The following is a 12,731-nucleotide window of genomic DNA, read 5'->3' as shown; positions in this document are numbered from 1 at the left end:
AAATCCCTTGGGTGCTTTTGAGGATTTGCCCTTTTGACCCCAAATACCCCTTGCCTAAGTGACTATGTAATACAATAGACGATGAACAAGAAACCATTCTGACGTGAATTTACTTCTCATACTATATATTAAGGATTGGATTATTGTGTAACCCTTGGAGCAGGCTGGCTGAAATTTAGTTTCACATGAGAAAACCCTGGTTCCCATCATTCAGCAGCTGATAAATTAGAAGTGACGCAATAATCAACATAGTGAAAAACAAGTTCAGCAAAGACTAGTAGTGTCCAGTTGTGTCCAACTCATGTGTAGAATTGCCATGATTGTTAGCACTGATTAGATATTGGTGCACACATATTGCCATTTATGCATCTTCTGGGCTCTTTACACATGTGACTCAAGGTAATTGCACATGCATGTTTTTGAAAATCAGGCCCAAGAGATTGAGACAGATGCCACTCCATTAACAGGAGTCTACCCAGAGAGGGTGACTGCTATATACCTCCTTCGCTGCCTGCTTAGAATGTTTGTCTGGTCTGAAAACAGCATACGTATAAATGTAAAAACAAGCATTTGCAATTACCTCAGTGATAGTGAATCACTGGATTAAGGACCTAGGTCACCTTTCTTCTTCTTTTATAGGGGCTCTGGATTCCGGAAGGAGAGAAGGTTAAAATTCCTGTTGCTATTAAGGAATTGAGAGAGGCTACCTCCCCAAAAGCCAACAAGGAAATACTTGATGTGAGTTTTCATCTCTATTTGGTACTATTAAATCTTTGCTAGTGGTTGTCTTAATAAGAGGAAAAATAAGAGGAAGATGTAGCACTGATGACATTTGCTTTGCATTTATATCAAGTGCATAAGACATCTTTAGCCTTTGAAGGGCTGATTTTCAAATCAGGGTTTCCTATTGCCAGATATAGTGAGCTGGTGTGGAAAAAAGACCGAGATAATTGTATACAAATACTTGAAGGGTGTATATATGTAGGTAAATGGTGGGAAGTTGCAGAGCCTTTTAACCCTGCTCCCACTGAACTCAGTAGGAGACCCATCTGCTCTCATTGTAGTCAGTGGGGGGGGTTACCATTGACTTCAGTGAGGGCAGAGTTAGACCAAAAGCAGAGCGCTTTTGAAAATCCTACCTTAAATGGTACAAGCAGTACTGACGTGAAATTTTAAAATCTGAAATTAAGACAGATTATCCATTAAAACATTCTAACAGTGATATCTGTTAGACAATGGAATAATCTGCCAAGAGAAAAGTGTGAAAGCCCAATCACTTGAGATCTTTCAAATAAGACTGGACAAAGATAATAATGTGACACAATCTCTCCAGTTGCTCTCCCAACTCCTCAGGGCTTTACAGAAGTTACAGGATCTAGCTCTAAACACTGTTAAGCTATTTTACTAGCAGCAGAATAGCTGATGGTATTTTAAAATGGAATGAAGATGACTATTTTAGGCTAATAATTCCACTCTGTGCCTGCTGTGCATCCCCTGAAAAGTGTGGTTTTGAGATACAGCAGTCACCATTAAAAGATCAACATCTGTTGACAACTGGCACATCCTTAACCAGGCCAGCCAAATCCTGCAGCCACTCTGTGTGGCTGGTCGGTGGGTACCATTGCATTCCCTTTACCTCCCATGGACCTCTTTGTGCATAGGTCATTAACACTGTGCACAGGGACCTTGATTTGGTGCTAAGGGGCATGTTAAACTGAGCTTAAGGCAGAGACTATCTCTTTGTTCTGTATTTGTACAGCACCTAGCACAGTAGGGCCCAGGTATGTGACTGGGGCTCCTATGTGCTATGGTAATACAAATTATAACAATAATAATGATCACTAATGCTCTTTGGATCCTGATATTTCAGAGTATCATAGGGTTAAATGCATGGTTACATAGGACTAAATGAAATGTTTAAAAAAGAAATCTGTCTGGCTCATGTGCCACGGAAACTGTGAAAAATCATCTGGCGTTGTGAACAAATCCAGGGACCACAGAAGCCAGTTGGATTTTATTTTCTCTCTTGGATCTAGCCCATAATTACAAAGGGGAAAAAAAACTCGTATGAATTCCACTTCTAATATGCTTGGACAAGATAGACACTCAGTGACTCACAAGTAGAGCTGGTCTTTATCTTGACCCCTTCCCAAGCCCCAGGCACTATCTGCTCCAGCCTGGAAGGGGAGGTACATTGCACAAGGTTTAGATCTGGTACAGGGTACCTTCCACACTGAGCAGGGGGGAAACGGGGGATGGAGTGTGATTCTGAGTCACAGTCTGCCTCCCAAGGCTGCTCCAAGAGCTGCTCAACAATGTACTGCCCCTTTCTTGGAGATCATGGTGTACATTTTGTAGAAAAAAAAACGTAAGCATATGCTGTAAATATCTGCGAGTGATGAAATATACATACATTTACAATCGATGAACTATAAACCCAGATCCAGGGATCCTTGAGATTCTGAGTCACAGTCTGCCTCCCAAGGCTGCTCCAAGAGCTGCTCAACAATGTACTGCCCCTTTCTTGGAGATCATGGTGTACATTTTGTAGAAAAAAAATGTAAGCATATGCTGTAAATATCTGTGAGTGATGAAATATACATACATTTACAATCGATGAACTATAAACCCAGATCCAGGGATCCTTGAGCTCAGGGAACAATCTGGTATGGAGGGAAATCTGAACTTTGCTGTTTGAGCCTAACTTGTATGCATATATACACATACACTTTACTTCATCCAAAAAAGTTATATTAAAAGAACATGAAGCTTGAAACATAAGCAAAGGTTAGGAGATGCCAGTATAAAGGTTGCTCATGCAACCCCTGTGTGTGTATGCATTTTATGGCACAGTCTTTAATTACATCAGTGATACTCAAACCTCAGTGGTTCAGGAGCCAGATTAGCAGTCAACATTACCCAAAAGACTGGGGAAATATTTAGTTTATGTATCTCACAGCAAATAAGTTCAATAACTCAGTGCAAGTTGATAATTTAATTGGTTAATAACATAGTAAAAGCCTTCTGATTGGTTAATAACTGAGACTGGTTAATAATTAAATCACGCAGTGTTTTAATATCACTTGCTGCAAAGAGCCACTGGAGACGCATTAAAGAGCCACTTGCTGCTTGAGAGCCGCAGTCTGAATATCACTGAATTACATGATCACATACTATTTGTATGAGCCCTGGACTGGAGCACGCTCAGTAGCTCAGTGGGACTGGTGTGTGCACAGTCTGATCAGCACATACATAGCTGTGAGAGGCTGTGTGTGCTCACTGCAACTGGACACTCCAGAGATTTTAGCTTACAAACTCTTAACAAGTCTCTACTCAGTATGCGCAAACTGTGATTTCTCAGAAGCTTGTAACTTGGGTAATTTGGGAAAATGTTCACGGGAATGGCAAAAGACATTTCCCTGGCACCATGGCAATCCCTCTGCCAAATTTCAAGATCCTGCCCCAAAAGCATGGAGGTGCTAGAGCTTCTCAATGAAATGGTTGCAAGCATTTTTTTTTTAAACGTGGGCAAAACACTATATTTTTCCCTACCCTCAGTCTCAGAAGTGATGGAACTATTTTAGCTGAAACTTTCAACAACAATAACAACAACAAAAAAATCAGCCCGAGACTGGAAAATTTCAGCCTAAATGATTAAAGTTTTCCAAAATGATAAGCAACTGAAAACATGGTCTCACAATGGAAAAGTATTGGGCAACCTTAGCTATGGACCACTTACAATAAAGCACTTTTGCATCCTCATTTCATCCTAGAAAACCTTTCTATTTCATATATGTTTTAGTGTATTGATATGGCACATCATTTTATACATATCCTGTTGAAATACAAAAGAAAAGGTGGTTACTTTCAGGACTAATATGTCAAACAAAATCCCTGCTGATTTACATTGTTTTACTAAAAGCTGGCTATGTATTCACAAACCCCATCCATGTATCTGCCCTCTAACAGGCAGACACAAAGGATGCAACCATGCTGTCAAACCCCTGCTTCAGAAAAACCTATGGCAAAAGGAAAACTCACTGATATTCCCCCTCATGGAATATTTTTAGCCTCATTTAATAACAGAAATAAAAAGGACATTAAAAAGCTGATGTAAACTGTCATGGAGAAGATAATACAAACTTGACAAAAGCTGCCTTGGACCTAATTGTACTAAATTCACATAGAGTGAAGGAAGGGTTAATTAATGAGCCAAAATGATTGCCTCGGCGTTCAGCAGATCAAGCTATTCCCATAGCAGGACAGTAGATTGTGGCATGTGTGCTCTTCTGAGATATCAAAGTGCTATTTTTTTTTTAAAAGTTCAGATATCTCCACATGATCTTTTTTTCTTTTTCCCATTGAAGTAGGACTCTTAGCAAGCGGTTCTTACCATTTTTAGCACTGTTTACTTTTTAGATGACTTAGTTGATGGAATTCATTCCACATTTCACAGGAAAATAAAAGATACAAAGCGATGGAAGCAGCGAGACAGAGAAATAAACAGAACTTCAAACAGATTTTACTGAACAACTCTCCAAGGTCACTGATCCCTTGGAGATAGTGGCTAATTAATTAGCCACTTTCTGTAAGAAGAATGGCTAGGTATTTAGCATGTAAAACAGCATTTGTTCATATAACCCAGTTTATTCTCCAGCAACAACTCTCGTTGGCTTTATTAGGGCAGGGCTAATTCAGGAGATTTGTTACAAAATACCATGCATAGTTGGAGCAGGTCAGAGCGTACCTCAGAGATTTCCAAGATAAATAATTGAAACAAAGACTTGCTTTAATTTAGTAAAATATTTAAAGAAACCTGTGACTGCACAATGGTTCCATTATAAGTTCAGTGGTTCTTCAAAGAGGCTATGGCCTATTTTACTTTGCAGTATCAGATTTAATAGGCAGTGTCAAATCCTGGAAGAGCTCCATACTCCATGTGGCCCATACACCCACTCCACACATTCAGTTCCCAATTTCCCAGTCTTGAAGTCTGCTCCTTGTAGGCTGTGAAGCAGATGGGCAGTGAGAACAGCTCTGAGCTTGCAGTTTTCATTGAGCTAAAATGAATTCAATATGGATCTGAGACTAAACAGGAAACAGTACAAGAAACAGACTTTCTTTATTGCTGTGCTTACATGGTTTTTAAGCCCATTGGGATGAACATAATTAGGCCTGTGTTCATATGGAATCATCTTATAGAATGCGTGAGGCATGAACCAAGAGATTCTATACAAATTAATCTGAAAACCTGTATAATTTAGTAGAGAATGACATGCTTTGCTTCAAATTTTTAAACTATGTAGAATTTAATTGGCAATTATATCCTTCAACTAGAATTCTATAGGTTAGTTTTAATATTTTGTAGTAAGTTGATCATTCTTTATCCAGTTCTATAGTAATCTTCTGTGATCCTTCTGTCCAGGAACTCTTTGTAAAGGGCATCTTGAGGGTGGTTATGTGTCAAACAAAAAACAGAGTTATCCCTCAAAGCAGATCTCTCAACATCATTACCTCAGTATCATGTAATAAATATCATGTGTCAGTAACACACATCATCCTTAGGCTGGCAATGTGAAATAACAGTGCAGTGGCAAAGGAAAATATTGCTCATGGATTTCAGATTTTTTTAATGTCATTGCTTAAATGTGCTTTTAACAATAACCCCCTGCCAGCCTCACAACTAGGTACCATCTGTTAAAAGGCCGTTAGATAATTATTAAACTGCTATCATATTGCATTTCTTAAGCCTTTGTAAAGAGCAGAATATTTTCTACCTCCACCTCAGAAGTATCTTGACATTGTTTGCTTGCATGCTTGTTTTGGGCTGCTAACTGTCAAGGGATGATTAGTTGGTGTCTGATGTCATTCCAGATGCTGATTTAAATGCTGACCTAAAAGTTCACTGCGTGGAAAATTTCCCACTTAGTTCTGTATTAAAAGAATAACCAAAAGCAATATCCTGTAGATTAGAAACAAAAACAAGTAAAAATATGATGGCTAAACATTAAAACTGATTTTTCCATAGTACCTCCATTTTTGAGTGAATAACTTTGTGCTTGTAGTTTACAGGGAGTGTGAAAACTAGCTTGCAAAAAATGGAAGTCCCTGTTTAAAAAATAGACCCAAAGATGCTCTAAAGTCAGGAGTGAGAAGGGGGAAAAACCTACACTGGAAGTTAATAACTGAATGCCATAACTGGCCATTGCATGCACAAAACCTTGATAGATATTTATTTTTGGCATGATCATGTTAATGAATGCACATAGTAGGTGAGCAGTAGCTCACACATTTTTGAAAATCAGGCCCTAAAGTTCTATCTAATTACAAAGCTGTTCTGATGGAAGGCTGATTTCATCCTGGCTCCCAACTGTATAAAAATGCATTATAAACACCTTCATTATATTGCTCACATTGCCATAACACATAAAAAAGCTTTACCAACAGGTCCAAGACTTTCAAAAATGGTTGCTTAAAATTAGGCTCCAAAAGCCTCATTTAGGCTGCTAAATATGCTTCCTGATTTTCAAAAATGCTGGGCACCTAGCAGCTCCCATAAAATTTGAAATTATTAAGTCCTGTTAGGTTTTTGTCTCTGGAAGTTTGCACTGAACACACTGCTTGGTATACAAAAATCAGGAAAATGGGTGGCCCTGGTGCCATTTTAAATGATTTCTCAACATTCAGAATCAGGACACCTCTCAGTGCAGTGGGAAATATGCATTAGAGACCCAACGTTTTATAAAAAGGTTCAGTAATCAGGTCTTGCATCCTAATATTTCTCTCATACATGAAGGGACTGTTTCAGGATGTCTTCTCTTTTTCTGATCAGGAAGCTTATGTGATGGCTAGCGTTGACAATCCCCATGTGTGCCGCTTGCTGGGAATCTGCCTTACTTCTACCGTCCAGCTTATCACACAGCTTATGCCTTATGGCTGCCTCCTTGACTACATCCGAGAGCACAAGGACAACATTGGCTCCCAGTACCTTCTCAACTGGTGTGTGCAGATTGCAAAGGTAAATGAATGGCAGCACAATCCGTCCAAAACTCTGATCATAAACAGAACCAAGAGATCCAAAAGTATGTAATCTAGCTATCCTCTCAGTCTTTGTATTTCACGTGAGAATAGAAAGGCTTGTTGTACTTGTTATTAAAGATAACAATACTTTTTGTGTAGTGCTTTAGATTTTCAAACCATTGTGTAAATATTAACTGATCCTCAGAATATTCCTGGACAGTGCAGGGTTGTCACCACTGGCAAGTGATGAAACTTGCACAGATTGCAATTGAATGATTTGCCCAAATGTGATGCAGTAAATTAGTGGCAGCAGGAGGGATTAGAACGTGGCACTGTCTTCACTGTTGCAGTTCTTCACTGTCAGTCCTGTGCAGTACCATGCTACTCCTCCAATAATCCATAAATGGTTCATTCCAAAACGCTGTTTCTGTCATGCTGTGTTGCAGGGCAAATGTGATGGTGAAATCTCTTCTGTGTTGGAGATTAATGCCCTGCTTTTGCTGACTGCAGAGGAATGGTGATCAAATGCAGAGCCCTTTGCTACTAAAACACCAGCTCATTCTGATGCTGGTTGTTTATGACTGAAAGACAGTGCCACTAGGTGGTTCTTCTGTAGCTTGTGTGCAATAAGTTGGTATACTTAGCCCAGTTCCAGTGGACATGTATCCATATAACAAAATCACTATCACATTTGGCACAAATTGAAACGTTAGATTCAGCACAGAGACAAAGGAGGAAAGGCAGCATGGAGACTAAATGATATTCTCTAGCCCTTAGAAGTAATCCTCCATATTAAGGCTGTGTCACCATGACAGGGCAGTGTAGTGGATATTGTACTGCTCCTACCTAGGCTCTCTTTTTTTTTTTTTTGTATAAACAGAGAAGGTCTTTTTCCTATGCAGTCCATGCTACACCTCTCACAAGCATGAGGTTTTGTAACATTTTTTAATGTTCAGTGATCATAGCCATTTGCAAGGTGTCGCATTTGAACAACCTGTTCAAACTTTGTTTACATTCATATTTCTGTAATTTGATTGAAACCCTTGCTCTGACATTTTCATTTAAACTGTACAACATCAATAGACTGCCTCTGTAGCTTTGGTGTACACCTTGAAAAACGTAATTAGCGTGGGAAGGACATGAGAGATGTCTGTGGATAAAGACAGGAAAGAGTGTCCAAATTAGCAGAAGGAAAAACAGTAACTTGGAGATTCCCTGTGCTTACAAAAGAGAGAACCAGCAGCATCAGTAATCTCTCTATCCAGTAGAAGCTTGCATCTGCTGTGTTAACATTTCATAGTGTGTCATTTACAGCACCGACTGTATATCCACGTACCCATTTTTCATGCATTTGTATATTATTAACCCAAAGAATGTGGAGAAAATAGCTGGAGTTACAGTTAATATAAAATCAGTGCACAATAGAGCAATTCAATATATAAAATAGGTGCATAGTAGAGTAAGTCAACATTTCAGCATTGTATAAGCATGAACTGGGACTGCACAGAGCACATAGTGGATCACTAGAAATTAAAGTAATGTTGTTTACAAGGAAAATCATTAGCCAACAAGATATATTGGCTCATTGTCATCATTTATTGATGGCATATGCAAAGTCATGATCTTACAGTCAGTCCTGGGATGTTCTTTAAATAGAGTTATCTTCATAAATTATTCTGTCCCATGTAATGCAGATTTACAGACCTGATTAAATAACTAAGTAAATAAAACTAAGCTACTGTAGCTCATGACAAAGAAGAAAATGAGGTAGATTCCAACAAAATTACCCACAGCTAAGTCAGCATTTTCCTTTCTTTATAGAAGGATTTGTCCTGGAAGCAAAATAGTGGTTGAATGTCTAGAATGAGGAAAAGGGGAGAAGAAAGATAAGGAGCTTGGGAAGCACATAACCTTTCCATCTTTTTTTTCTAAATCCCTGTATTACAGCAGTTACTATGTGTACCCATTATTAAGGTGGTAGAATAGTTCCTCTTATAACATCCCATTTTCAGTCACTAAGTGAATCATCCCCCTTGAGGACTATTTCTATGGTTAGGCTAGTTCCAAAGTGACTTTTTTGGAAAGCTGGAGCAAAATCCCTTTAGCCATTTTAAAGTGCAGGAGGATGAAGAACAGTTATCTCATTTTTAAATAGCATCGCAACATGGGTCATTAGTAGAGTGACCAGATGTCTCGTTTTTATAAGGACAGTCCTGTTTTGGGGGACTTTTTCTTATATAGGTGCCTATTTCCCTCCCACCCCCATCCCATTTTTTTACAGTTGCTGTCTGATCACCGTAATCATTAGGAAGTGGTTGGGAGGGGGGAGCTAAAGGGAGGAAGCAATAGATGTAGTTTGTTATCTTTCTTAATGATACTAACAATCTCTAAGATGCTCATGTCCCTGTAACCCTCTGGTTGCATTATATTCTTTTCTGTACTATCTGTTTTTAATTTAACCAGAACACATTGCACACTTCTTCTTAATCCCCTGAGACTTTGTACACATTCCAAGTTTTGCCTGCTATGGTTTGCTTTTGATAAACATACTGAAAACTTCAGAGATGTATCCACAAACTACACAGCTCCTTTTCCCTCTAAGACTTTTGTAATGTACTGAACACAATACGGTCAATAAACTTTATTCAGAATATCATGCAAACCACCCCTGTTTCTCACCTGTCTAATTTTAAACTGATTACAGCACCTTCCTGATTTTGCCATTTTTGGAGATTTTATCTCCTCACTACATTTCCCATCTTCCCCATTATTAATTTCTATGGGGACAAAACTGGTCCTAAAATTGTGACATCTCATTAGTTACACTCTTCTGTGCATCTGAACTGTTACCATTCACAATTGTTAGCGTCTGTTTGATTTTCATGCCAGTTCACCCTCCAACTCAGAGCAACTTCCATCTTCACAGCTACTGACTGTCTATCATAGTCTTTTGTGTGGTTCTTTACTAGATGCTCTTCTTAAAATCCACATAAATAATGTTTATAATTTCTCCTATCAACATTTTCTTTGTTACTACATTCATAAATCTTGTCCAGTTTTTGGACATGATCTGCTTCTTTAAAAACCCACACTGTTGTTTTTCTGTAAATCCTAGCAAATCTGTTCATCTCTCTTGACTAACAAGCAGGAAACAAGCTCCCTTATAGACCCTTTCACCGTTTATTTTTGTTTCTCTTCCTGTGCCTTTGAAATCATTTTTTAAAAAACGTTATGGCTCATATATTTCATTAGTGTACAGAATAACTAGCTTTCAGATAAAAGGATTTTGAAGACCATCTTTAAACTCAATCAATACAAAATGGGGAATGACTAGCTAGGTAGTGGTATGCTGAAAAAGGATCTGGGGGTTATAGTGGGTCACAAATTGAATATCAGTCAGCAGTGTGATGCAGCTGTGAAAAAGGCGAATATTATTCTGGGGTGTGTTAATAGGAGTGTGATATGGAAGATAATTGTCCAGCTCTACTTGGCTGTGGTGAGGCCTCAGCTGAAGTACTGTGCACAATTCTGGGTGCTACACTTTAGGAAGGAGGTGGACAAATTGGAAAGAGTCCAGAAGAGAACAACATAAATGATAAAAGGTTTAGAAAACCTGACCTATGAGAAAAGGTTAAAAAAAAAATCTGGGCATGTTTAGTCTTGAGGAGAAAGACTGATGTGGGGACCTGATGATAGTCTTCGGATATATTAAGGACTGTTATAAAGAGGTCGATGATCAATTGTTCTTCATGTGCACTGAAGGCAGGACAAGAAGTAAGGGGCTTAATCTGCAGCAAGGGAGATGTAGATTAGATATTAAGAAAAACCTTCTAACTATAAGGATAGTTAAGCACTGCGCTGGAATAGGCTTCCAAGAGAGGCTGTGGAATCCCCATCATTGGATGTTTTTAAGAACAGGTTAGACAAACACCTGTCAAGGATGGTCTAGGTTTACGTGGCCCTGCCTTAGTGTAGTGGGCTGGACTAGGTGACTTCTCCAGGTCCCTTCCCACCCCACATTTTTATGATTCTATATGAAGAAAAGTTGTTGAGTGGCCTTAAGAGTGTATTATAGTCCTCTGGTTTATAATATATAAATCGTGATCCTGCACACAGTTAAGAATGTGTTTAACTGTATATATGAACAGCCCATTGTCTTCTGTGTAACACTAAGCATGTGCATAAGTATTTGAAGGATCAAGGTCTTAAGTAAATTAATCTAAGACTGATTCCTTGCCTCTCAGCTGCTTTGAACCTCTTTACCAAAACTGATTTAGCAGGAAAATTCTCTTCTTCCAGACTAGATCAAATGATTTTTCCAATGTAGGCTGTTTTCTTATTGATAGCTCAAGGTTTTTTGTTTTAAAAGCTCAGCTCATTAAAGTTACGTTTATTCAATTACGTTAACTTACATAGTGGCATTATGCCAGTTTGCTGGGGTGGTTTATTTTGGCAACATTAACCGCCCTTAGTACATTGATGAGGTTTTGCTTAGAAACTTCACCGTAAGATTTGGAGATGGTCCAACTTAATGGTGGGGCAAGAATGGGAGTGGGAGCTGGAGAGAGAATGACTCCCCAGGTGCTTTGTCATCACGTTAATAGGATCCTTTTCGTGCTGTGTGTGTAGACTGAAAGTGCTTTCTGTATTAACTGTTCAAAAAACAACAGGGAATGATTGTAGTTCCTAAAAAGGATCTTGAAAGAAGCTTAACAACCTGAATGGTTCTCTCTCTTAACGCAGTTCACACGCAAAGGGGTGACGGGGGGAAGCTCCAGGGTCAGAAATAAACATTAGGTTCATGGCATAACAAAAGTAAACCAACACCATTAACCCTTTTATCTGCCTGAAAGAGCTTTACAATCAGTATGGAGAAAGATGTCCTATTCTTCCCTAAGAGGAAATTGTATAAAAAGAGCATACATAGTATGTCAAGTGTTTTCTGTTCACTGGGGTTACTGAAACTGTTTCAAGGGGAACCTGGAAAAGATCTGTGTCATTGAACTCAGACATAAAAATACAGGGTTTTTTGTTTGGTTGTTTTTCATCATCTCTGGAACAATATGCCTGAGTATTACCAGTTACAAAAGAGGGTCTGCCACGATGAGGCAGAGAATCAATTGCTTGGTATTATTACTTATTTTTGATTAAACTGGAAGAAGAGTCTAATGATGTATTTATAGTATATGTGAAGTTAACCTGTAGGTATATCGACATTGTATATGAACATGGTGGCCAAATTCTACTCTGACTCACACTGAAGTCAGTCAGGTTGCACAGAGCAGCATTTGGCCCATTGTTAAAAGTAACATCCTGTATGTAGACTTCTTGGGCTTGATCCCAGTCAAGCTGTGCCCATTTACCCAAGCTGCAGATCTGACCCTTTATCCTCCCCTCTCCTGTACAGAGTGAGTGTAGGTGATAGAGAGAGAGGTATGCCAATTGCATGTCATACGTATATTGTAGGGAATGAGCTACTTGGAAGAACGTCGCTTGGTGCACCGTGATCTGGCTGCCAGGAATGTCCTTGTGAAGACTCCTCAACATGTGAAGATCACTGACTTTGGACTGGCAAAACTGCTTGGTGCTGAGGAAAAAGAGTACCATGCAGAAGGAGGCAAAGTAAGAAGTAACAGAGAACCATCTTTATGTGTTTCATTGGATGTAGATATTTGCACTTGTGTATGAATCTTCATTTTAAAAATGAGACA

General features: G+C 38.9%; 1 protein-coding gene across 4 annotated transcripts in view; it reads left to right on the top strand.

Annotated features, from left to right (window-relative positions):
* EGFR (epidermal growth factor receptor) overlaps positions 1–12,731 on the top strand; it is a 228,706-nt gene that overhangs the window by 196,655 nt on the left and 19,320 nt on the right. For all 4 annotated transcript variants that reach the window (XM_030551430.1, XM_030551429.1, XM_030551428.1 and 1 more), the window contains 3 exons: positions 640–738; positions 6,833–7,018; positions 12,487–12,642. In XM_030551430.1, the coding sequence (XP_030407290.1) occupies positions 640–738; positions 6,833–7,018; positions 12,487–12,642 (441 nt within the window). The remainder of the gene's footprint in view (positions 1–639; positions 739–6,832; positions 7,019–12,486; positions 12,643–12,731) is intronic.

This window comes from Gopherus evgoodei, chromosome 2, assembly GCF_007399415.2.
Source record: "Gopherus evgoodei ecotype Sinaloan lineage chromosome 2, rGopEvg1_v1.p, whole genome shotgun sequence".
Taxonomy (NCBI): Eukaryota; Metazoa; Chordata; order Testudines; family Testudinidae; genus Gopherus; species Gopherus evgoodei.
The sequence above is the reverse complement of the archived record's forward strand: the minus strand, read 5'-3'. Positions and strand labels throughout refer to the sequence as shown.